We start from the raw sequence: 25709 nt of genomic DNA, 5'->3' as shown, positions 1-25709 counted from the left end.
CTCATCTCGTCTCGGAGGCACAGGTTGCATTTTCGATCTTGTCTGTTGTCCATCTTTTGCAACCGGAAGTCTCCCTCGGTTCTACAATGTAAAACGATTATCAAAATACTTTAACTTTCTTTATTAAAGAAATTTCTTTCGTTTTTTCTTTAAATGTTAGTCTATTTTAAGGAAGGGTATTTGAAAATATACAAGTAAATTACAACGCGAAACCCATGAAATTACTAATGAATACGGTAATTGGCGTGGAATTTCTGTTCGTGGCGGGAGTGTGTGTACGTTGGAGCAGCGGAGATTCTCTTTCAATCGAGAGTCCAATGAGACGGCGACGCAGGTGAGGAGCGACTGTGCGGCTGGAGTCCTTCCAAGGCCTCGACAATCCTTTTACACAATGACGTCTTGTGCACGGGGTCTCTTGGCTTACGGCGGAAGATGAGATGATGTTCAGAGGAAGGTTTTGGACCGCACGCACTCGCCTGGAAAACAACGAATCTCCCCTCCCCCTCACTCTTGCACTTCGTATGGGCCTGTACCTTCCCCTTTGCCCCCCGAGATCTTTATAAAGGAATTGCAAGCTCTCCGGAAAAATTCTGTTGCTTCTGCACTCGCGGATTCTCCTAATGCATCACCTCACAAGCAATATGTGTTCGGTTTGGTTTCTTCTTCTCATGTGTGTTGTGCTCACTTCACAGAGGAGTGTGGTAAGTGATTTTTTTTCCTGTTCCATATTTACATTTGTTCTTGGTAATGTGGTTCCCACAAGCGCCACTTTGTTAATCTGTCTATTGAAAATTTCCAAACACAGTTTACGTAATAAGTACGTACGATCAAATAAAATTTTGTAAGCAGTAACTCGGACACACTGCCTACTCACATGCAATCCAATGGTTACAATTTTCCGTGAGCCGTCCTGTGTTCGATTCTAGGTAGGTGCTCAGAGCTATTCAGAAACTTACAGATTGGTTCATTTAGGAAGTAGCGAACTCTGGCCTGAAATCTCGAAAAGCATGGATGGAAGCTTATGTACAGTTACACAACACTATTCACTAGTGTTTCTTCCAAGTATACTTCTGGGGGGAGGTTGTGCCCCGGAGTTAACCAACCGCCTCCTGGAGCTAAGATAAACTAAGTTTCGTTTCCATGTCTCTTTAGTACACGGTACGTCGTTTAGCAAACGGTATCCCAGTGTAGCCCCTTTGCATGTTGATTGCCTAACCCCCTCCCCAGACAAAATTTAATGAGAAAACACTGCTCATCCCCCGTGTTATAACCCTCTGACAGCGACCACGGACAATTGCGACATTGATCGTTATGGAGTTCACATGTTACTATCAGTAATTATATGAATACAGAAGTAGACCTTCCTCAATTATTCACAATAGTAGTTCCGGAAGTATGGAATCAACACCATGTTCGGAGAAAACATAATACTGTAATATATTTTATCTTAAATTGAGCAAAACATAAGCTAACAGTTTATAACTAAGACTGCACCGACTGAAAATAAAATAAAAGAAAGGAAATGAAATGAGATATTTTACTTCCTACGGCTATGGCCTTTAGGTTAAATTAGACGAATGATGAATGATAGTGAATTAATGGGAAAGAATTGGTGGAATGAGAATGCGGGATGAAACAAGAACTCCGAGCCTGACCTGGGATCGAACCTGGGACTCCTAGCACCATAAGTAAACGTTCTACCACTGATCCACCGAGCCCCAATTATTAGTAAGGGCTTTTTCTTATATACTTAACAATATATTATGATTTTTACTCCTTTCGACCTACAGAAAGTCTTTTCTGAAACCTTCCAAACTATAAAGAAGTTGGGCTAGTGGTTAGCATTCTTGCTTCCTAATTGTGAGGCCCTTGTTTGGAATCTGGTGGCTGGACATCCTGGCTGAGATTTCACATGCTTTTTCTTTAGTTTTACGAGGTGAATGGGATATTACCTTAAACAAGAATCCTGACTGAATTCCCTTCACTTCTATTTCCATTCTCTCCATTTTTGTTGTTTGTTGATCGTTAACCATTCCAGAGTTAGCTTCTCAAGCTGTATCACGAAGTTTGCCCAATATACATAAACACGTGACTGCATACACCGATCATCTTACTGTTAGACTCATCATCCGCATGATATTCGGTATTGTTTTCATGTTTCTATTACTGAAGTTTGACTATTCCCTACTTCAGTTCAGATTTTGCATAATGAAAGGGTACCAATGGTTTGATGTAAAATTTGAATGATATTTACCTAATCGGAAATCAAACTCAGGTCTTACAGGTCAAAGTTAAAAGCGCTAACCACTTAGTCACCAGGACATTAACAAACACGGTTGCTTAGTCACAGAGGATCACCTCTATTGCGAGTAGAAATAAAAAAAAAACGGCTTTCTTCCTTTGGGATGGAGTATTTTTTCCAAAAAAGCTTGATTCTTGGAATTTCGCTTTCTTTTCTTTTTGCCTCTTGCGACTTTTTCTATTCAAGTTTCGCCTTTGTTTTCCTGTAGTGGACTCTACAATTTAAAAAGTCCCTTTACAAAATCTGTGAACCCTTTGTTAAGTGAGGGCTGACTATGTTGATTGCGTTCGTAACTAGCATATCGTCAGTTCCCAGGAAGTATAAGTTATACAACCCCACACATCCATGGTGTCAATTTGGTTGACTAAACACCTAATCCAGTGCCCAAAAACCATAGGTCATACAACCACACCCATCCATGGTGTCAATTTGGTTGCCTAACCACCTAATCCAGTGCTCAAAAACCGTGTAAGTTATACAATCCCACCCATCCATGGTGACAATTTGGTTGCCTAACCACCTAATCGAGTGCTCTAAAATCATGTAAGTTATACAACCCAACCCATCCATGGTCTCAATTTGGTTGAATAAACCACCTAATTCAGTGCCCGAAAACCATGTAAGTTATACAACCCCACCCATCCATGGTGAAAATTTGGTTGCCTAACCACGTAATCCAGTGCCCAAAAACCGTGTAAGTTATACAACCCCGCCCATCCATGGTGACAATTTGGTTGCCTAACCACCTAATCCAGTACCCTAAAATCATGTAAGTTATACAACCCCACCCATCCATGGTGTCGATTTGGTTGCCTAACCACCTAATCCAGTGCCCAAAACCATGTAAGTTATACAACCCCACCCATCCATGGTGACAATTTGGTTGCCTAACCACCTAATCCAGTGCCCAAAAACCGTGTAAGTTATACAACCCCGCCCATCCATGGTGACAATTTGGTTGCCTAACCACCTAATCCAGTACCCTAAAATCATGTAAGTTATACAACCCCACCCATCCATGGTGTCGATTTGGTTGCCTAACCGCCTAATCCAGTGCCCAAAACCATGTAAGTTATACAACCCCACCCATCCATGGTGACAATTTGGTTGCCTAACCACCTAATCCAGTGCCCAAAAAACCGTGTAAGTTATACAACCCCGCCCATCCATAGTGACAATTTGGTTGCCTAACCACCTAATCCAGTACCCTAAAACCATGTAAGTTATACAACCCCACCCATCCATGGTGTCGATTTGGTTGCCTAACCACCTAATCCAGTGCCCCAAAACCATGTAAGTTATACAACCCCACCCATCCATGGTGTCAATTTGGTTGCCTAACCACCTAATCTAGTACCCCAAAACCATGTAAGTTATACAACCCCACACATCCATGGTGTCAATTTGGTTGCCTAAGCGTCTTAGTCAGTGCCCAGAAACTAAAAATCTCGTCAAATGTATTATATGAATTACCTAAATTCAAACTGGCAGACAAAAAAAAGAAGTATCACAGAATAAGAAAGAGATAAAATATCATTGTGGTTTTGGTATAAAATTTCGCTTGCATTTCGTTCTCTGTTGGGAAAACTAACTCTTTTAGTTTAACGTCCTACGTTTATGGCCTTTAGGCTAAGGGAGACGGATGATTAAGGCAAATGAATTATAATGGAAGAATTGGTAGAACGAAAATGTGCAAGGAAACGGAAGTACCTCCATAAAACCCACAGAGTCGATGGTATCCACCGTAAACTTACTTGGCAGGGTATCGAACCAGTGACCTCACATACCAGAAGTAAACACTCTACCACTGAGCCACTCTGCCTGACGCAACTCCTGGAGAAACGCGGCCCATCAGTTGAGTAACAGACTTAGGAAAAGGATGAGTCACCAATCCGATACTCACTGTCTTCGAACGAAGTAAACTACGAATTCCACATTCTGACCGTCTGTATTTTTTTGTATATTGGTTTATCACATACAATATTTACTAGACCGGTACATCTGTCAGAATCATAGTTCTTCGTCCAAAGTAGAGGCACGGTGGCTTACTGATAAAGTCATCACTTCTGGTGCGGGGGAAACCTCGTTCGATCCCAGACCATAAAAATTCGTGGTGGACAACATCGTACCCTGAGTTTCCTCAGGATTATCCTGTTTTTTCCTACATTTTCATTTCACGATTTTTTCGCAGTATTTATCTTTTGTCTATTATCTGTCTCCATTATTGGATCGGATTTATCATCCTTTCGGCAGCGAGGCTATATGAGACGTGGAGCTACAGCTTAACATCAGATTCGAACCTCATGCGCTCCCGCCAGGAATACAAGTCAGGTCTCTTATGTCAAAGTCGTGTACGCTACCCACATAGCCATGAGTGATCTCTGTGTTCATTGGAATACAAGGCATAAAAGTTAAATGTTATGGACTAGTTCTTCCTGCAATAGCCAATTTTGTTTGGAGACGAAGTAGATCAATCAAATATGTGTATCTATCCTTTCTTTTTCGAATTCTATGTTATTCTAACTTGGACTACGTACTGTGACTTTTGTTTGCTGAAATACCGTATTTAATTGTATTGCCTCAGTCAACATTTGATAAAGTATCCCAGGAATTCGTCAGTTTCTTTGGGGGTCACACTTGCGCCACTCCTGCAGCACATTGAATTGTGCATTACTGGCACCTACGTTTAAAAATAATGGACATTTTCTTTCTACCGACTTTGATCCGACATTTCGTTCTCCAATTATGGCTGTTTTCGCACTTTTCAGACAAATTTTTCGTTGGTCGTAGCGATGAAAGAAGCATTTGTGCACCCAGATTGGTGTATACTTTTTGTCTTGTCTTGGTGTCCAGATCGGTGTTCTTTTGAAACACCCTATATATATCAGTAGTATTGTAGTCAAAGAAAAACTTTCTCTTGAATTCGATTTTAATTTACGTCTAAAAAGATTGTTTTTAAAGAGTTTCTCGGCAAAAGTTTCTCCATCTCTGTAAATCTGAATAAACTTGAGGATTTTTTAAAAGTAGTCAAGTCTTCCTAAGTAATATAAAATATTCCAATTCACTTCAAGATTTTTTTTTTTTTTTTTTTTTTATTCATTCGCTCAGCCGCGTTACTGTCAGCCGGTGCCTTGAGCATTCAAAACCGGCGAAGTATCATCATTGCGAATGATTTCTCTTTTGGGTTTATTTATTTCATAATTTTGAAGAAGGAAAGGGGAGGAAAAAGGGACGTGAAACTAAAACAAAGGATTTGACAAAAAAAAAAAAAAGATAAAACAAACAAACAAACAAACAAAAAATAACTAAACTTAATATTTGCTTAACTCTACTCTCATTTCTAGTCTTGTGAGATTTTGTGTGTTTTTTGTTTTATTGAGTTTGAGTTTGTTACGTGTGTGTAGTTTTGTATGTCGTATGTTTTGTGTTTTGGTGTTTACCTATTGGTCATCTTCTTCTTTCTTCTTTTCTTCAGGTTTTCACTCTGTATGTTTGGTTTCTCTGGTTTCTGCCTGCATTTCTCTCCTGTGTGTTCTATTTCACATTTGCACTATTTACACTGGCTTTTCACCTGTAAATTTTAACTCTTTTCACTATCCTGCATCAACACTACACTACACTCACTACGGATATTGACACTGACTGCTTTTGATGAAATCACTAACCTTCACCAACTAGTACTTACACTATGAAACACACACACACTACACTTACTTTTATCTAAATTTTCACATTTTCAAAAACTTTTAATTTTCTTATGCTTCTATATAAGCGTTTCCTGTTACTTTTGCTTTGATGCTTTAGTGTTCTCAGTTTCGTATCAATGCCAGTTTCTACCCATTTGTGCTGGCTTGAGGTCCAGGGCCCACTCAGAGCACTTAGTGCAGGCCCTGGTCCGTTTTATCCTTCGGCCGGCACGCCCGGGATGGGCCGTCCTATTTGCGAGAGTTTCTCTATGTTTTCTCTCTGAGACACTATCCTCGCTTCACCTCTACTCATGCACTCACGCAACATTCACTCTTGCACCGGAGTTCCTTTCCAAACCGAGAGGCTGGAGGTGCAGCACGCATTCTGGTCCTCGGCGAAAACACGGTAATCCAGTGCTTGGGTTCCAGGAGTCTTTTCTCCGGTCCGAGGACTTCTTCACACATTCTTCCACTTGCACTCATCCTTCTATTCTTCTTCTGTAAGTTTTTCGTCTTAGTTCGGAGTATTCATTTGTCAAATTTTCCAATTTTTTGCAGTCTTCCTCTACTTGTATTATTTCTTTCAGCGGTTTTTCTCTTATTTGAGTTCTTAATTCTAAAATTTCTTCTAATAATGGACACCACATGACATGGTGCTCAGGAGTTCCTTCTTCTCCGCATTCACACATTGGACTGGGTCTTAACTTGATTCTGTGGAGGTGTTGTTCGTATGGTCCATGGCCTGATAGATAATGAACCAATCCATATGTTGGATTTAAGTGATTTATTTTTAGTCTGTCGACGATGCTAGGAAAGATTCTATGTAATCGTTGCGCTCCACTGTATTCCTGCCATTCTTTATCCCATAGTTGTATTATGTTGTCATTAATTTCTTTCTCGTCTTTTAGATCCCTGTTAAAAATTTCTCTAATTTTCCTTTTCTCTTCTTTTCTTAACCAGTAATTAGTTGCCCTTTGCAGTAACACATAGTTCATTGGTTGGATACCAAGGATTATACAGAGTGCGCTATGCGAAGTAGTGTTAAAAGCTCCAGACATTCTGATTAATAGGTTTCTTTGTGGTCTATTGATTTGGTTTCTGTAGGTCTTATTTCTTAATAGTCTATCAATCCAAACGCTGGATGCGTACGCCATTGTAGCTGACAGAATAGTTTCTTGGTATAGTCTTAGTATTTTTAATGGTAACCTGTATCTGTTTCTTGCAATAGTGGTCAATTTATTCGCTACACTGTTTCCCCTTTTTACTATATATTTCAAATGTTCATCAAATTTTAGTCTATCGTCTAGCATTATGCCAAGGTATTTTATGCTTTGTACTCGTTCTACTCCTACTCCATTTAATTTTATAGTCGGATTTCTTTGTAGTTTTGTGCCGAAAATTAGATATTTGGTTTTCTTTGATGATATCCTTAATTTACTCTCCATACTCCATTCTTCAAGTGTTTCTGTTATCTTTTTAACTTTTTCTTCTAATTCCCTTCGGCTGTTTCCTGATGTTGTTATTACGACGTCATCGGCGAATGCCACTATTTTATCGACTTCTTGCTTTTTGTTTATTTTTTCTAAGCATGGTTGTAATTCTATGTCCCATAGTAGGGGTCCTAATATTGATCCTTGCGGGCATCCTTTCTCTGTTTTAATTACTATGTCGCCCTCTTCATTGGGTATTATTATTTTTCTGTTTTCTAGATAGTTTCTTATCAAATTCAGTAAGTATTCTGGCATTTCCAGTTTTTTTACATTTTCAATCAAGGATGGAAACCATAAATTATCAAATGCTCCTTCGATGTCAATGAAGAGCGCTAATACATATTTCTTTTCGTATATCTTTTCTTTGATATCATCTAGGAGAGTGTTTATGGCGTCTTCTGTTGATTTTCCTGCTCTGAATCCAAATTGTAGTTTGTCTTCAGTTACGTTTCTGTATTTTTGAATTCTGTTTAATATTATTCTCTCAAAAATTTTTGATATATTTTTTAATAAGCATATAGGTCTATATGAGTTTACTTCGGATGGATCCTTTTCTGGTCCCTTTGAGAGAATAATTAATTTTGATGCTTTCCACGGCTCTGGAATTTCTTGTTTCTTTATTAGTAGGTTGAAAAGCTTCGTTAGGTAGGGGACCCATAAATCTTTAGTCTTCTTGTATATTTCGTTTTTGATGCCATCTAGACCCGGAGATTTCTTGTTTTTAAGTTTTCTAAAGATCTTTTCTATTTCTTCGTTAGTAACTTTGTCCGATTCTGGTACAGTTCCTGTATGCTGTTCACCCATTTTGTTTCTTAGCACTGTGTTTCTTTCTGTGTCGTTATTGTCTTCATCTCTGGGAAAAAATTTGTTCGCTAAAACTTTTAGGGTTTCTTCTCTGTTTGAGGTGTATGATCCATCTAATTTCTTGACTGTATTTAATACTAATGGGTTTATTTTTTGTGTTATGAGTTTGTATGGAACACCCCATGGATCTATTTCAATATTTTTCTTTAGGTAAAGATCCCAACTTCTTTTCTTAGCCTCTAATATTGCTTCCTTATATTTATTCTTTGCGTTTCTATATTTTTCTAATCTTCTTTCCTTTAGTATTGGGTTGTAAGTTGCTTGATAACTTTTCCTGGCTGACGTTGCAAGTCTTTTTAATCTTTGTAATTTCGGTGTCCAAAAGTCTTCATATACTCTTCTTTCTTGACTTTCCGGAGTAGCCTCTTTTAAAGCTTTTTTTGTTGCTTGTTCAATTTCGTTGATTATTTCGGTTAAGTTTTCATCTTCATTTATTTGGGGTAGATTTAATTTGTTCTTGAAAGTAATCCAATTTGTCTTAGCTATATTAAATTTGTTTTGTTCTTTTCCATTTTTTTCAATTTTCATATCAAATAGTATTATTTCGTGGTCGCTGAGAGTGAGTTTATCTCCAATCTGCCAATTTTCAATCCTACTTGTTATTTCAAATGTTCCGCATGTCACATCAATATGAGAGCTGCCTCTATTCCCTACAAAAGTTGGTCTGTTTCCTATGTTTGAGATTACAAGTCCGTTTTGCATTACAAAATCTTCAACTATTTCTCCTCTATCATCTGTTTCCGGGGCACCCCATAAGATTGATTTTGCATTTGTATCGGCAAGAATTAATATTTCCGTATTATTCCTCTGCCATATTATCTCTTGAATTTTGTCTATGAAGTCACGTGTTTCTAAGCTGTATTGGAAATACGCATTTATTAGCCAGAATTTCATGTTTCCACACTTAACTTCAGCTGTTGTTATCCAGTTATTACTATATTGGGTTAGTTTAAGTACTTCAATTTCTCTATTCATGAAAACTATAACTGTTTTAGATTCCTGTCCTCCGTACATTATTTTTGAGCTTGCTGGAAAGGTTGTTAATTTCCCTTTTAGTAAATATGGTTCTTGTATTGCTACGATATCAATCTTTTGAATTTCTATTTGTCTTCTAAGTTCCATTGTGGCTATTTTACTTCCTTGTGCGTTATTTTGCATAATTTTCAAATACTTCTGATTTTTATCCATATCTCGTATATATGTAGGCATCCGTTCCTGATTTCGTTGGGTCGAAGTATACTCTACCATGCGCACGCACCAGTTGTTTGTAAACATTTTCTAGCGTCCAGTATATCCCTCGTCTCTCAAAAACCTCATCCACTAGATCAAGTAACTCCCATCCGTTTGCTGGGAGATCATAGATTCGTAGTTCAATTCTATCGGCTTCCTCCAAGGTTGGAAATGTTATAGTTCTTCCATTTATATGAATATCTCTTACTATCTGTCTTAGTGCAGTCATTAGGATTTGTTTTTCTTCCAATTTTGCTAGCCTATACATATGGTTTATATTTTCGTATAATTGTACATTATTTATTAAGATTTCTTCATTTATTGGTTTTACTGGAGTATTTTCTGTACTTGAAACTTCCGGATCTTGGATTTGTTGTATATGTTCTTCTTGAATTGGGAAAAGATATTTTTCTTCACCGTGGACAAATGATTCATTAATGTTCGGGGTCTGTTGCATACATTTATAATTCTTTTCGTTAAATTTCTTTTTCCTGTTCTTTTTTCTATTTTCTAGAAGTGTTTCTAGTTCTCCTTTTTCCTTGTCGTTTTTTGTTAACTTCCCCATTTCGTTTTCTTCAGTTTTTATTTTCAATTTTTCATTTTCTTTTGTATCATATGTTTGTGTTTCTTTATCTCTCTTTTCTTTAAGTAGTTGTCTTTTTCTTTCTAGAAAATTTTCCAATCTTTGTTTGTCCCTACGTTTCTTACTTGGGCTTTTTCTCTTTGTATTTACTAATTCTTTCTTTTTACTCTCCATAGTTTATTTTAGAAATTATCCTTTCTCTGGCTACTTTGTATGAGACACATTCTTCCGTTTGTGGGTTTTGACATACTTTGTGTCTTAGTTTACATGGTATACATATCTTTTTTCCTTTGTCTTCACATTCGTCGCTTTTATGTTGCAATGAGCCACAATATCTGCATCTCACTTTTTCCTTATTGTCGCAATATTTCGTAACGTGACCGAATTCTTGGCAAATAAAACATTGAGGAACGACCAGAAAATCTTTTATTCTATGTGCCTCATAATCGATGTAGACTTTTTCTTTTTCCACTAACAGTTTCCTTATCTTCGGTTCAACTTCTATCACCAAGTGGCATCGTTTCTCTTGTTTCTTTCCTGCTCGAAACCTTGCTTTACTCTTTTTGGCTTCTTCCATCTCGTTTTCATCGAAATTCTGTTCGATAAAAGCTTGGAGTAGTTCTTCATCCTTTAATTCAGACGGTACCCCATATATGATCATCAACGGGTTTTTCTTCTTAGTTTCTTCGCACTTGAAGTTTTTCCTTATTTCTGCTTTAGCCATTATTTTCCTAATGTCTTCTTTCGTTGCGGTTTCAAGTACTACCATATCTCTGGTAGTTCTTAAACCAGTTATCTTTAATTTCTCTTTTCGTGGATCAATAACTCCTGTTAATCTTTCCGCTGTTTGTTTTGATGTCTCTCCTTGATTCGGTTTTATTATCAATGCCGGTTTTGTTTTTGCTTGCATTTCCTGTATCTTCAGTTCTTTTTTCAGTAGGTTTTCTTTTTTTCACTTCAAGATTGAAAAAGATTTTAATACATGAAAATCTAGATAAAAATCCTCGTAAGAAAGGATTAAAGCAGTGGCGTAGCACACTTTTACGCCCCCCCCCCCGCAAAGTATAGAGAAGGGTCCCTAGTTGTAAAGCCGACAGAAGTAAGGTTGAAGTTCTACTTTAAATCTTTATTCATCGCAAGACTTCGGGGCCCGTATACCTCGGCTCCCCCCGCACTGCGGGGGTTGCGGGGGCAGCTGCTACGCCACTCGATTAAAGCCATTCCTTTAAGAGAGTATTAGGATTATTAGGAGTATGCTTTTTTCTCGATCCACTCTAACAGGCAATTTACAGAGGTTTACCACTCAAGTGTAAACATTCCCTAGAGAACGACTCGCTAAAGTGTTCGTTTTAAAATTAGTTTTCTACCTAAGACAATGGTACTCAATCTTACACTATGCGTCACTACATATAGTGTCCTTTGTGTAACAACAGATATTCAATTTTTTTTTCTTTCAAATGGTACAGTACAATACGTATTGTATGTCAACTGATTCTAAGGGAGACCTGCTTGTCACGGGTTCGAATCCTGCTCGGGGCATGGGTGTTTTGTGTTATTCCTTTACCGCTTATTTCATAATCGTCTTCTTTGGCTTAACCGTAAGAAGCACAATTGAGAAACGAATAAATTAATAAGTATGGTTAACAACAACGATATTTTAAAGTGAAAATGGCTTTGAATCTATGTAAAGCTTTTTAAGATACGTAAATATATTGATTACTGAGCCAGCATCAATTAATAGTGTCCTGTTTTAGTAATAAACAAGTCTTGTCCTTGAATCCCATGGCCAGTTGTGCGTGAGAATCTTCTTTTCTATGTTCTATCCTACGAATGCTGGATTGATACCTTGTAATGTGTATCTCACAAATCTCGTTCATTACTTCCCATTTTTAATATTTCTAATATTAAATACCTTCGTCGCAGTATGTAAAACCAGTGTTGTTTACGAGGCGACAAATAAAGTAAAATTTGTAAAACTTTCAACTTGTCACGATTGTCGAATTCTTTCTCCTCTCATCTCAATTATTCAAAATATTTTTTTTGTCTCGTCTCGAAATTTTTCTCCTGTCGTTTTGTGAATTTATGTACAAAATTTATGCCTTGATTTTTTCCTTTATTTCCTGTAGAAGTTATCATAATTCTTCCGCTTCTCGAGAGGTCAACGAAGGGTGTGATATAATAACATTGAAACTAATTCTATGGCCTATGGAACCCGGAGACTAAATGCCGCGTTCACAAAAGCTCTCCACTGACTTCTATCCTTAGCTAATTGGATCCAGTTTCTACTTTGTATTCATATTTCTGCGACATCCATCTTAATATTATTCTCCCATCTGCGCCTAGGTCTTCCTAATGGTCGTTTTCCGATTGGTCTTCCAGTCAAGACTTTGAAAGCGTTTCTACTTTCTTCCATTCTAGCTACATGACCCGCCCACCTAAGCCTCCTAGACTTCACGACCCTAACAATGTTGGATAGACCATATAAATTATGTAGTTCCTCGTTATGAAGTTTCCGCCATTCCCCATTCCCGTTCCTCTTGGGTCCGAATATTTGTCTTAGGATCTTGTTCTCAAATACTTCCAGTTTACGTTCTTCCCTTAGAGTAAGCGACCATTTTTCGCAACCACACAGAATAACGGGCATGATTATCGTTCTATGCATTTTAAGCTTCAAATTCTTCGAGAAAATTCGCGACGAAAAATATTTTGAACTGAATAATAACACAAATTCCGTGGTTTCAGTCAACATTTAATTTCCTCATGAATATCGTTTTGATCTGTGAATATTGATCCTAAATATTTGAAAGTATCCATTTTATCGAAAGTATTATTTGACACTTTAACGCATTCATAATTTGCAGTATTACGATCAAGTCTGTTTATTATTGAAGTATGACTTTTGTGTGACTTTCGTATGCATAAGCGTTGATAAATGCTCTTCATTTTGTTCGTACAATCACATTATAGTTTTTATACTGTAAATGATGTAACACTAAAACAGTGTTGAAGATCTAAGATTGGGGTGAACCAGTGTTGCCCTAGAGACTCGAGAAATTTTTCATCTCGAATCTAAAGACCTTCTTCTTTTCTTTTTCGAGACCAGATGAAAAATATGTCGCCTCATAGACTCGTCGGCAACAATATATTGAGCGTCGTTCAATATGTAAACGAAGGTTTGACACTTGAATCTGATCAACCGTATAAACCAGTTTTTCCCAACCGGTATGCCGCGGCACACTGGTGTGCCGTGAATGGGCCGCTGGTGTACCGCGATTAATCGAAACAAAAATATTAATTTTATAGCAATCAAATTGCAAACGTAGGGAAAAATGTATATTTCTATTTCACATTACTATGAACCTCTACTATCAATCTACAATTTTAAGTTTCATACCGGGTTACTGTTCTGTACATTTCTAATGTTGAAAAAAGTATTTGTTATGATTGTTATGACCATTATTGCTTCTTTATTGTTGCAGACTATTTCGTAACTGGAAAATTTAAAATATTATTCAATCCTTTCGACAAATTACCTACATTTGTGTTTTAAAGGTAAAAGAGATTTGTTCGTTTGTTATTTAGTGATCTTCCTTCTTAGTAAAAAGTTGGATACAGTTTTTGAAAAGAAAGCGTATTAAAAAAAAAAAAAACCTGAGTCCAATATTTCATTGCAATTGTTTTCTATTTTTAAATTAGTTGAAAAATAAACATAATGATTTACCAAGGGGGAAAAAACAGTGATAGAGCTTTCTTCTCTGTGAGAAGAAGATCAATAATCGCAGAAAAAAATACCACTGTGTTTTATATTTACAAACAATAATATCTATAAGTGTGCCGCGAGAATACAAGTAACACCCGTAGTGTGCCGCAAACTGAAAAAGGTTGGGAAACGCTTGTATAGACGATTACATTTATGTGTATAAGTTTGTGAAAGACGTTTCTTACTGCGTCAATGAGATACTAGAACTGGCGCCAAAAGAAAGTGGTTAAATGTAGTTTACTATGTCAATCAGATAAGAAATGAAAAAGATATCAGTTCATTCTTCAGAAAATTGATTATTATAATTGTTTTATTAATAATAGAACACGAAGGTTTGTAATAACTTAAAAATGTGATCAAGCACTTAATCTCGACGTCAAAGATCACATCGAAAGTGGTCGTCAATCGAAGAATCACCTGATTCAGCACTGCTTTTAGGTCACAAAGATATGCCGAACAGTTAACAACACTGGGTGCTTCTAAAGAAATTGTAAAATTTCCTAACTGAATAATCTCGGTTAAAATAGAACGATTTCTCTCGAAGTCCTCCGTTTCTACTCCATTCTCCAGCTATCGTTTCCTTTCACAATCATTTATTTGTGTCAATCATGTTTTCTTCATCCTAACTGTGTAATTTAAACCTACAGATTTAATTTAATTTTTATGATTACTGTATACGATGGCGTACCAACTGGAGGTAGATTTTCAGGTTTAAATTTCTCCCTTTCAGCAACGAATGTAGAAATAACCACTTATCATACTAATATATGCATACAAACACTTGAAGTGATATGACTTTGGGAGCTTGAACCCCCCCCCCTTTAAAGAAATTCTGCATACGCTACTGGCTGTACATAAAAAATATACTTATAAAGAATACATTGTATAACGCGGTTAATTGATTGCAAGAAAAGTCAGTGTTGTTCGAGGTTTATTTACGTATAGCCGTAAGCACCCGTCGTTGTCGACTCTAACTCAGAACCTGGATAAAAAAACGATTGCCGACTCTTAATTCAGAACATAGAGCTGCGGTAGCTCTGTTCTAGAGCGTTCACCTCTGGTGCATGGGGTGCCTGTAGTGTTGTCAACAACTCGAGCAGCTCGGTTCACAGTTGAATCACCTCCGAGCCGAACGGAGAGGTGAGCCGAGCCAACAGCTCACCCAACCGAGTCGGTTCGAGCCCTCGGCTCAGTTGTGCCGAACCAAGCCAAGTCGATGGCTCAGCACAACCGAGCCGGCTCGAGCTATTGGCTCAGTTGAACCGAGGCGGAGCTCGAACTGAGTCGGTTGAAATCCCTAGGTCCCTGGTTCAATCCCAGCTCGCGCCAAATGAATTTTGTGGTGGACAAACACCGTATACGTGGATCTTTTCGGGGTACTCTCGTTTCCTCCCACTTTCTCCATTCCATCATTGCATTCAATTCTTATCATCATCTCCTGAAGGGGACACATAGCCTCGATGCTGACGTCCCCTTTAACTCCTAATCAATCAATCAATCAATCAATCAATCAATCAACCAATCAATCTCATCATCATCGTCTCCTTTAGCCCAGCCGGCATAACCGTTAGACGTTAAACTGAAGGACTTTTAATTCAGAACATTGATTAAAGGAGAGGAAAACTCCTTACTGCATTCCCTGGTTTATCCTCTGATGTTATATAAATCCGCACAATCATGGAGGAAGCTCATGGGGTTGCATACATGCAAGGCGTCGTTACAACTGTGATAAACGTGCAGTTTTATTCCCCGCCCCAAAGACAACCCCATGAGCTAAAAATCGAAAAAAGAAGAAGAAAAACGGCTCAGTACAGGATCAACCTGATAAAGATCGATCTTTGCTGAAAACTTGATGGTTATAGGGTACTCTTTCCTGTGTGAAATGCTGATAACACGAAGGCACACACATATACACACCTACACTTGCACACACACACACACACTGTTTCAGTAAGTTAAAGATGGGTTTAATTGAATTTCTTCATCAGATCACGAAAATTTAGGATGTTTTTTTCTTAAATATAAACAAAGAGAACAGATACTCATTTTAAACATATGACACGGTGAATGCACAAAGGATTCAAGTCCACTTTTCGGTGGTTTTGATCTGATTTGATTTTCAGTTTAGTGTCCCTTACAGCAACGAGGCTATACCAGACAGACCTACAGCTTAACGCGGGATCCGAACTATATGAGTTTCCGCCAAGAATCGAACCCTGATCCCCAGCGCCAAAGGTGCGTACGCTAACCGCTTAGTCGCGAGGGAGCTCACACTTTTGTTCGTTTTAGACATATTTTACGTTCAAAATCTCCATATGAAGTCCCTTTCAGATCTTACAAGATCCATGTCCAGACGTTGTAAATAACTCTTTCATAACGTAAAAAACTGTTCACTTTTCCATGTATTTAAATGGACAGTGTAAGCTTTATGACTCTTTTTCTCAAACTTTGCTAATTGGATTGCAATCTCTTGTGCTCTGAATGAAGCATATAAAAAATGTATGTAGAAGAATAAAAGAAGAAACAACTATTTGTTGAATTGTAAGAGAAACTGACTTGACGGTATATCGTATAGTGTCTTGCGCAACCTTATATTACGTCAAATAGTTGAAGCTAAAAGTGATGGGTGATTAATGAAACTCAAAACTGGTGGAATGATAATGCGGGAGGAAACAAGAAACAAAAAAAAACATGCACACGATGTTGTACAGTACAAACTCAGTTGATCTGAGATCGAACTAGAGACCCTTTGCACGAGAGGTTTAGCGATCTACCACTGAGCTAACATACTCCATTATTCAACTGTGATTAATACAGTCACATCAGAAGCTAATAAATGACTGGCTCATGGCTGCCGCTGTGAAGGGCAGTTGCCCTCCCGGATTTTCGAAGTGTGTTCAGTTCTTGGAAACACATATCAAAACATACTAATTTGTTTCCATTGCGTAAATAACTGTTATTTTACATGATGTATTATGTGCACGCGTGCATAAAAGGGTATGTCTTTCCGAGTGCGCTTCTGTATCGTTCTTTTTCTCACCCCCATGGAATTGTTCTTTTTCTCGCCGCATGGAATCGTTCTTTTCTCCACCCTCATGGAATCGTTCTTTTCCCCACTCCCATGGAATCGTTCTTGTTCCCACCCCATGGAATCATTCTTTTCCGGATCCATATGGAATCGTTCTTTTGCCCATCAGGCTCGTATTCAGGGGGGTCTAGGGGGCCGAGCGCCGTAAATTTTTACTGGCCCCCTAAACTTTTCGCGATAGGCTTGCAAATGATCTATAATAAGGTGATGAACTATGATATGGTCGGATCGGGTCCTCCCTAACTTCTACCGGCACCTCCTACATTTTTGGGCTGGCTACCGGCCTGTTGCCCATCCTCATGGAATCCCTCTTTTGCCTCAATTTGGAATAATTCTGCAGCCATCCCTAGACTGGGCTAATACAGCATTTTCATCTACAAATGCTTACGTGCCATCTACTGCTTTAATTTGGTTATTTAAGAAAACAATGAATTGGCAATCCTATTGGTAAATATGCGTATATTAGAAACTGTGCTATATTCCAAGATAATAGTTCGCTGAGCTTTGTAAATGTCCGGAAAGTTTTCCCCTTTGGGCACTCCTTGGATTAATCTCTGAAATTACTTTCTTTTATGTAAAAGAAGAAGAGAAAACAAAACATTTTGACTCGTATTGTAGCTTCTGGTAAAAGATCTTCCAGAATGTTCATTTTTGTGGATACAACAAAGAATGAAAATTAATTAATGATCATTGAATAAGGAAGTGCAGCGTAAATGGTAAACCCCTCCCTCCACACGGGGACACTCAGCACAGCGTAGGTAGAAGTAGCTCCTTATGTTTCCCAAGATTAACGACAGGAACAGCAGCTATCCACACCACATAACAATAAGAGGCTATCCATTTACAGTATTGTTTGATGCGAGTACAACACGAAAAACAATTAATTTTCTTTTTCGAGTAAACAATCTGTTGGAAGCATTTCAAGTGTCCTTGAAGGTATTCCCTTGAACTTCGCACGATGAGAATTCTCAGCAGAAGGAAAAAAACAATCGTGAATCAGGTGAAAACGCTTCGTCAGGGGAAGTGAAGCTACGGACAACACTCCATTCTCATATAACATCACACAAACAAGTCTTACACTTAAAAAAGACATCTCGCATCTAACGCTTTTTTCTAATTATTTGTTCCTTTTGGTGGATTGAATGCAAGTCACTTAAGAATGTCAATTTATACCTCACAAATAAATAATTAAATATTTTTGTAATTTCATCGTTTTCTTAAATAGTTCTCTTATGTCGCTGAGTAGTTCGCTTGTATTTCCTTGATGCACTTGGTCCTAGTGGGTTCGATTCTCGGTAGACCAATAGCTATATGATGCTCTCCCGTATTGTGAAGTAATCGGAAGTTATCTTTAAATAACTCTTCCTTACTCTTGTGTCCGTTTGTCTCTTAACAGATATCAGAGTATAAACGGTCAAAGCAGTGGTGGATCTACGCCGGGGTCGGGGGGCCTAACCCCCCAGTTTTTTGACAGAGAAAAATAATTGAAGCTATTATTTGTAGATTTTTGAAAGTTTATAGTAAACTCATGGTATACCTATCATAGTCTGGTTCTGGTTGCCCCCCTCCCCTAGTTTTTACCTTCTAGACCCATCTCTTGGTAAAAGATAGGAGACCAATGTTCAGAAATCGAGTCAGCGTCCCAAGAATAGATTTAATTTCCTTCTTTAACGGGGGACAGACATCTTTAGAGACGATAGAAGACGATGCTTGAATCCCTTAATAAAACAAGTAACAATGTTATTTAAACATCACTTAAAGAGTCTTAGTTTGTTTTATATGGTAGCCGGAAGTGGCCTTGACAATGAAGCCGGAAGTAGTAGTAGATTTCTACCATTTCCGGTTTTACTAAAGATATTATAGTCGGGCTCGCTATCTACTAACGTTTTCACTCTATAGCTATTATCGTTAAAACCGGAAGTAGTTGATTTCTACCACTTCCGGTTTTACTAGATGGGTAAGAGAGAACATGGTATCTAATACTAGAACGCAAAATAGATTTTAAAAATTGCTTCTCGATGTCTTTTATCATTTTTGTTTTATGTAGACCAATCAGTGTTGCCGACGAGAGGAGAAATAAGGGTCTCTAATTTTGTCTCGTATTTTTTTTGTCGAATTCTCGTCTCGTCTCGTTTCTTCGAAAGTTTTTCTCGTCTCGTTTTATTTTGGAAATTTATGCCCCGATTTTCTTCTTAATTTTATCCAGAAATTGATCAGACTCCTTTGCGTCACGAGAGATCGACGAATGGTGTGATATAAAAAAAGTATATTTGTTATGGGAGTATATTATGTGATGACTTATGTATCTTTAAACGCTGATAAATACTCTACAACATGTTCGCATAATCATTTTAACAATTAATACTTTGAACTTTAAGTATGTGCACATAATTGAGATTTAGACACTGAGTCCAATGGCGATCGGAAATTTTATTTTCCGGATTTCGAAAATATTCCGGAATTCGGGAAAAATCAGGAATTCGGAAAAATCCGGAATTTAGAAAATTCCGATGTCGGAAAAATTCTCTAATTTTTGTGAATTCCTTATTTTTTTTTCGCGAGTTCTGGATTTTTTCGAAATTCGGAAAGTGAAATTTCCGCCGGATAATTTTGGCCATTCCTAGTTTGCGTCGGTCCAACGCAAAATCAGCGTTTTAGTTTGTGATAATAGATACAGTTTTACCATTAAAATTTTGCGTATTTTGTGATGCGCTACGCTTCGCAATTTTTGCAAAGGCTAGTAAGAAATAAGGTCCTTTATTTTTCAAACAAGTTTGTGATAAGAAACTGGAATCAAATTATCATATTAAGGGTATCATTTGGTAATAGTTTTAAGTACGTATTGTCAAATTTGCTTCTGATTAAGAATGAAAATTATAAAAATACATGATGCCAAGAGTTTGACAATAATTTCTATCTAAAAGGGGTGTTCCCTGGTATTAACCCCCCTCAACAAGATTTTATCTACAAAAAATACCATATCAATATTTGCATACCAAAATCATGAAACATTATCAACTTGAGAGATTGGATTGATGATATTCTTCGTACGCCAGTGGTATGATTGTCATTGTTTAACTTTTAAACGCCCTTTGACGCAACTGCAGCGCCAAGGCTTCAAATCGCAATACATCTGCTCCTAATTAAGCTAGAAAGATAATTTTGGTACCAATAGTTTCTGAAGGATGAAGCTTTCCACCGGTACGCATGTTATGTATGTGGGGGGTACCACGCGGAGGGTGAGGGCAAAGATTATGTTTTTTTTTTTTAATTTTGCATCTTTTTTTTCGAGAGCCATTTCCCCCTTGGGGGTACATTCATAAAAATTGTTATGAAGCAATGAAGTTGTTCACTACATGGCAATATCCTGTATGTGTACTTGTTGCTTATATGCAAGAGGAGGGGCCAATTTATTCAGTCTCAATTCTTTGATGTAAATTACATTTATTTTCATGACGGTTCCATACAGTTTTTCTTTCAGAAAAAATGTTCCGGGAGGAACACTTAGTATGCGGAGGGGCACACATTATTTTCACACGGTACTATTCTATTCATTGTTATATTATAGATGTATTAGTTTGTCTCGTCCGGGGGCACTCTTAGGGCTCAGGGGACAGTGCCCCCAAAAACATATATGGAAGAAACACGTTCCATACAGAGTTGGCGTGGGTCAATGAAAACTTCACCCACGACCCACTGACCCACCACCCACCGTGACTCACGGCCCACTGACCCACCACCCACCGTGACCCACGACCCACTGACCCACCACCCACCGTGACCCACTCTGACCCACCACCCACCATGACCCACCACCCACGGTGACCCACTCTGACCCACCACCCACTGTGACCCACCATGACCCAGCACCCACGGTGACCCACCATGAACTACTCTCATCCACTTTGACCTACTCTGACTCACCAAAATCCATCGTCATCAACTCTGAACACGATCCACGGCCTCTTCTGAACTGACTAAAGAGTTTACAGTTGTAATAAAACAAGACTGTGAAATTGTCACTAATCGGAGTTTGAATTTCTAGTCAATCGCTCAAGCACCACTCTGATACAATAACGGTGGATCTGACCTTTACGATATAAAATGGTAAAGTGTTTGTCAGTAAGGAAATTGAAACAGTTCGAGGTGGGGGGAAATTAGTGTGTGCCTAAAATATACTTGTACTAAGAGAGTATTCTTGCAAGTGTTAATTTCTGAACGCATTCCACACGAAACTTCTATTCGCAGGAAAATATCCCTGTACAATATGGAAAAGGTTATGGTTTCTCAGTTCACAGTATTTTTCTCACCAAAAACTTGAAAAATCAGTTTTTCATAGTGTATAAAGATGCTCTGGTACCCTATGTGAGAGCATTTCCATAAAGCATGCTCATAATTGTAATTTGTGTAATCACTAAAACACCACGTTAAATTTAAGTTACAAATATGCATAATTTCAATTATTATGAATATTTATTCAAAGTAATTTACCTAAAGCAAAGAAGGGACTTACTAAAAATTAGGTACAAAGTTGAATAACATATACAAGCCATTAGTAATACAAATATACATTTTCCGTAACTCGTAATTTTCCACCTTAAAACAAATCTGAAATCGGATTTATTTCCTGTTGGTAACTTTTTCGTGGTAAATCGTCCGCAGCGGAATGATGTCCATCCTTCAGCCAAGAAATAACTAGCTCGTCTACTTTGAGCTTCTCTAGCGGTGGGCCATTAACATTGATGAGCAACTAGTTAGACAATGTTTGAGCACTTAATCTATTTCTAATATCAGTCATCTGTAAATTCATAAGGGGAAATCCCCGTTCGCACTCTGTCGTGGAAATTGATAATACATCTACCCGATTTCTGCTACTTCTCATCGACAATCTACTAGTTAGACATAAGTCTGATAACGATTTTTCTCGGTCAGTTTTGAAATACTCAGCAAGAAGTATCTTCTCTCTATCACCATACAACATCTTTTCCATATCGACCATGTCAGTTGGCAATGTCGACCCAAGTAGAACAGAAACTTCATCTACCACGCCTTTGATAGGGAATCTTGTGAATAAATATCAATTAAAGCCTGATAAACCGATGATTTCTTATTTGTTTATAAATTTAATTTTTGTAATTATATATGAAGGTTTGATACCATTACCAACTTCCTTCCCCCATCTAGAAAGCGAAAGAGAACGAGGTTTCTGGAAAGTATTCAGAGGTGAATGGGAATTTCCCTCCTTCTTCAACTTCAATTACCACACTGCTGTTTGCCATGTGCCAAATTACGATGAATTTCAATTAAATTATCATAATATAATTATTTCCTTGTTGAATTATCAATATTTTTCAGTGGAAAAAAGGATGAAATTTCAAAGTTCCAAATCAAAGTAAGTAGACCAACGTAAAGGAAAAAAAAAAGTGTAAAATTTTCCATACAATTATGGGTACAATCCAAACTTCAAATTTCCGTACTTAAGCTCACAGTACAAATTTTATGTCCATTTTTCTCACAACTTTATGGGTTGATTGCCCTGTGCTGTGAGCGCTCCATATAATAAACATAAGCTTCAGCAATTATTATAGCAGAAAGCAATGGATATATGAAGCCAAGCACTGTATTTTTTGTTTCTGATTTTTTTTTCTGAAATAACATCGATCGTTTTCGATCCTTTTTACAAACCAACTCACTACCAAGTTTCCATATAGAAAGTGCCTTCCCCCAGACACATAAAGGAGAATTTAAAAAAATGCTAGGACACATTCTGTTTATTTTCAATAAAGAGTTAGTACACTGAATTTCAGCTCCGTAAGTTTAACGGCTTGCGAGATACTAATTTTTTTTCGCAAAAATTCGGATCCTCACTACCTCCTTAGGATATTATGCATTATAATAAAAGCAATATAACATCCCAATTTGGATTAAGGCCTAACTACAACCAAAAGTAATTTCATTTGACTTTGCAATTTGACCGTGATGATCAGGCACACATAGTTACATTCAATTTTTTATAAATAATTTATATATTACAGTGATTCTAAAATGTATTTTTTCCAGTAGTAGCTCTAAAAGCCCACAGGTCTCGAAAGCCAAGTTGTAGTGTAAGTCCTATTGCTATTATTACAATTAAAAATATCAATATCCAAAAGTGCCCGGTTTTCTTTTCACTTGGTTAGATATACTCACCTCAGGTAAGTAGACAGAAACAAGTGGAAAAGAAAGGGAAAGGAAGGTCTTGAAAGTAAAACGGAGACAAATTTACTAGTCTTCAGAAGATATTCTCTACAATACAGTGAGCAGAGAGGGTCGGTAGATCATACTGAGTCGGTGGGTCACAGTGGGTCACGGTGGGTGGTGGGTCGCAGTGGGACATGGTGGGTGGTGGGTCACGGTGGGTGGTGGGTCACAGTGGGTCATGGTGGGTGGTGGGTCGCAGTGGGTCTCATGCTGTTGACCCACGACCCACTGACCCACTCAGAGAACTTGACCCACTGACCTACCGACCCACTGACCCACTCAGAGAACTTGACCCACTGACCTACCGACCCACTGACCCACTCCAACTCTGGTTCCATATAAGACAATTTTTCAATGAATTGGCCTACAAGAATAATTGTTGTTGCTGTACATGATGTGTGCAGCAAAAAAAAAAAAAAAAAAAGCGCATATAACGTGGTACTAAGCTGGAGAAGGGGCGAATGTCAAATTTAATGATTTTTTTCTTCTACGCATAACATTATTTGAGAATATTTCCTACACAAAATGAATTCATTACGCTTTTCTTTTTAGCAAAACAAAAGTTCTAATTTCTTTGACAAAGACACAAACTCTCACATATATTTTAAGGGTTTTATTTCTGCTTCTTCTACGAATAGAGCGGGAATTGCACAGATATTACCTCGTTGAAATCTGTGATCCACAAGGTTTCCAACGACATATAAATCATGACTCTGTAATAATTAGAGATTCACCAGCGGCCCCAATGCGAGAGTCTACGATTTCGATCAAATCCCTGGGGGGGGGGGGGGAAGAGGGCGTAGAAAGGTTAATAAGAGCAAGCACTTGTAATTTAGTTTGTCGTACGAGAAACAAAAGTATTATTTCTAACTAAAAGAAGATTGAACCTACGTCTCTCATTAGTTAAGGTCCATGATACCACTGAGTTAACAGAAAAATGAGTACTTCTACCTCGGTAAAAGTTATGAAAAATCATTCTTGATATGGTTTTAACGTCTCAAAAATATATTCCATATTCGTCTGTATCCTATTGAAAAGAAACTGTTCATATCTCTTCTGGTTTTAATGCTGGGTTTCTGCAGTTTCGAGGTCTGCCATACTTTCGCAATATAAAAATAGCTTATACATGTCACTTGAGGACAATATGTGTAAATGCTGACAGTATACTCTTAGGCACTCCAGTAATAAGGTAGCTTCTTTCCTAAGAGGAAACTTAAATTGACAGTCGAGTTTTCACTATTCATTTGTCTCCATAGTTGTGTGTTTTAGCATCAAAACTACAACCGAAAAACAGGCGAATGTTGGACTTGAACTTAGAATTCATTTTGTCTATATCTCATGAGAAGGTGATGACAGATGACGGGGGAAAAAAACAAACAAATGAGAAAAAGAAGTTGTTGATGCCTTTATGTAAGAGTGGAAATGACGATGACGTTGAAACTTGGGTTCATTGTTTTCTTGATTCGTTTATCGTCCGGTCATTGGTCACAGCACAACTTCCTCAATAGCTTTTTCTTAACAATTATCGTTTCCTTTTTTCATAACACTTTTATTTATTCTTTTCTAGATTCTCATATTATATTTCTCAACAAGCATTTGAAGATGTTGAAGATGGCTATTTGCAAACAGTAATTATACGATAAAATTGTAAAACTTTATTACTACAACCATTTAAATGATAGTAGCGTAAGGGTGACTCAATGGTAGAAAACTCATCCCTAGTGCGAAGGTCTCGAGTTTGATCTCAGTCCATGTAAGTTTGTTAAGATTAGAATTAGCATTTAGATTTCTGTGCTTTCGACATCTATGACAATGTTAGCCCGTCACGTATGAAAAATGATGTCCCTTGGCGAGCACACTATCCGAGGAAAGGGAAGGAAGGAAGCGGCCTGGGACCTGCATGTTAAATACCATCCCCGTATTTGTCTGGTGTGAATGAGGAAAACCTGATTCAGGTTGGGTGGCCTGAAAAAGCTTTTTAAAACTTTTTCGACCGAATATCCCAACCGGGAATCGAACTCGGGATCTCTCATACCAAAGGCAAAAGCGTTAGCGTGATTTTATGATGGGTATCCAACTTTCGTTAACGACAAATCTTTTTATTGACGAGGGTTTACGGAATTTTGCTATCGAAACCGAAACTTTTCGTTAAAAAAAAAATGGAAGTTTTCCCACAAAAACTGAATAACTGAACTCTCTATTAGTAGAAAAAATTACCTGTATACCATTTCATTCTATTGAATTTTATATTAGATATAATCTATCAGCACGCGGGTATTTATATAACTTGTTTCAACCAATTACACTATTATCTAATAACACAGAAGAGAATCATAAATGGAAAAAACATTAAATTATCAAAAACTATAAATTTCTCATAACAACATTTAGGAATTAGGCGAGTATTGGACTGTAGTCTGGGGCTGTAAATTGGATTCTCAACTAATTTTAGAGGTTACAAGGAAG

At 37.6% G+C, this 25709-nt stretch overlaps 1 protein-coding gene across 1 annotated transcript in view; it reads left to right on the top strand.

The window, feature by feature from the left end:
- The first annotated feature begins 581 nt into the window (after positions 1-581).
- The window catches only part of LOC145675808 (U-scoloptoxin(01)-Er1a-like), a 78114-nt gene continuing 52986 nt past the window's right edge, over positions 582-25709 (top strand). The window contains exon 1 of the mRNA XM_081746518.1: positions 582-701. Coding sequence (XP_081602644.1) covers positions 621-701 — 81 coding nt within the window. The 5' untranslated portion in view covers positions 582-620. The remainder of the gene's footprint in view (positions 702-25709) is intronic.

The sequence above is a fragment of the Thermobia domestica genome, chromosome 18, assembly GCF_964235325.1.
Source record: "Thermobia domestica chromosome 18, izTheDome1.hap1.1, whole genome shotgun sequence".
Classification (NCBI taxonomy): domain Eukaryota; kingdom Metazoa; phylum Arthropoda; class Insecta; order Zygentoma; family Lepismatidae; genus Thermobia; species Thermobia domestica.
This window is presented reverse-complemented; position numbering and strand designations above follow the sequence as displayed.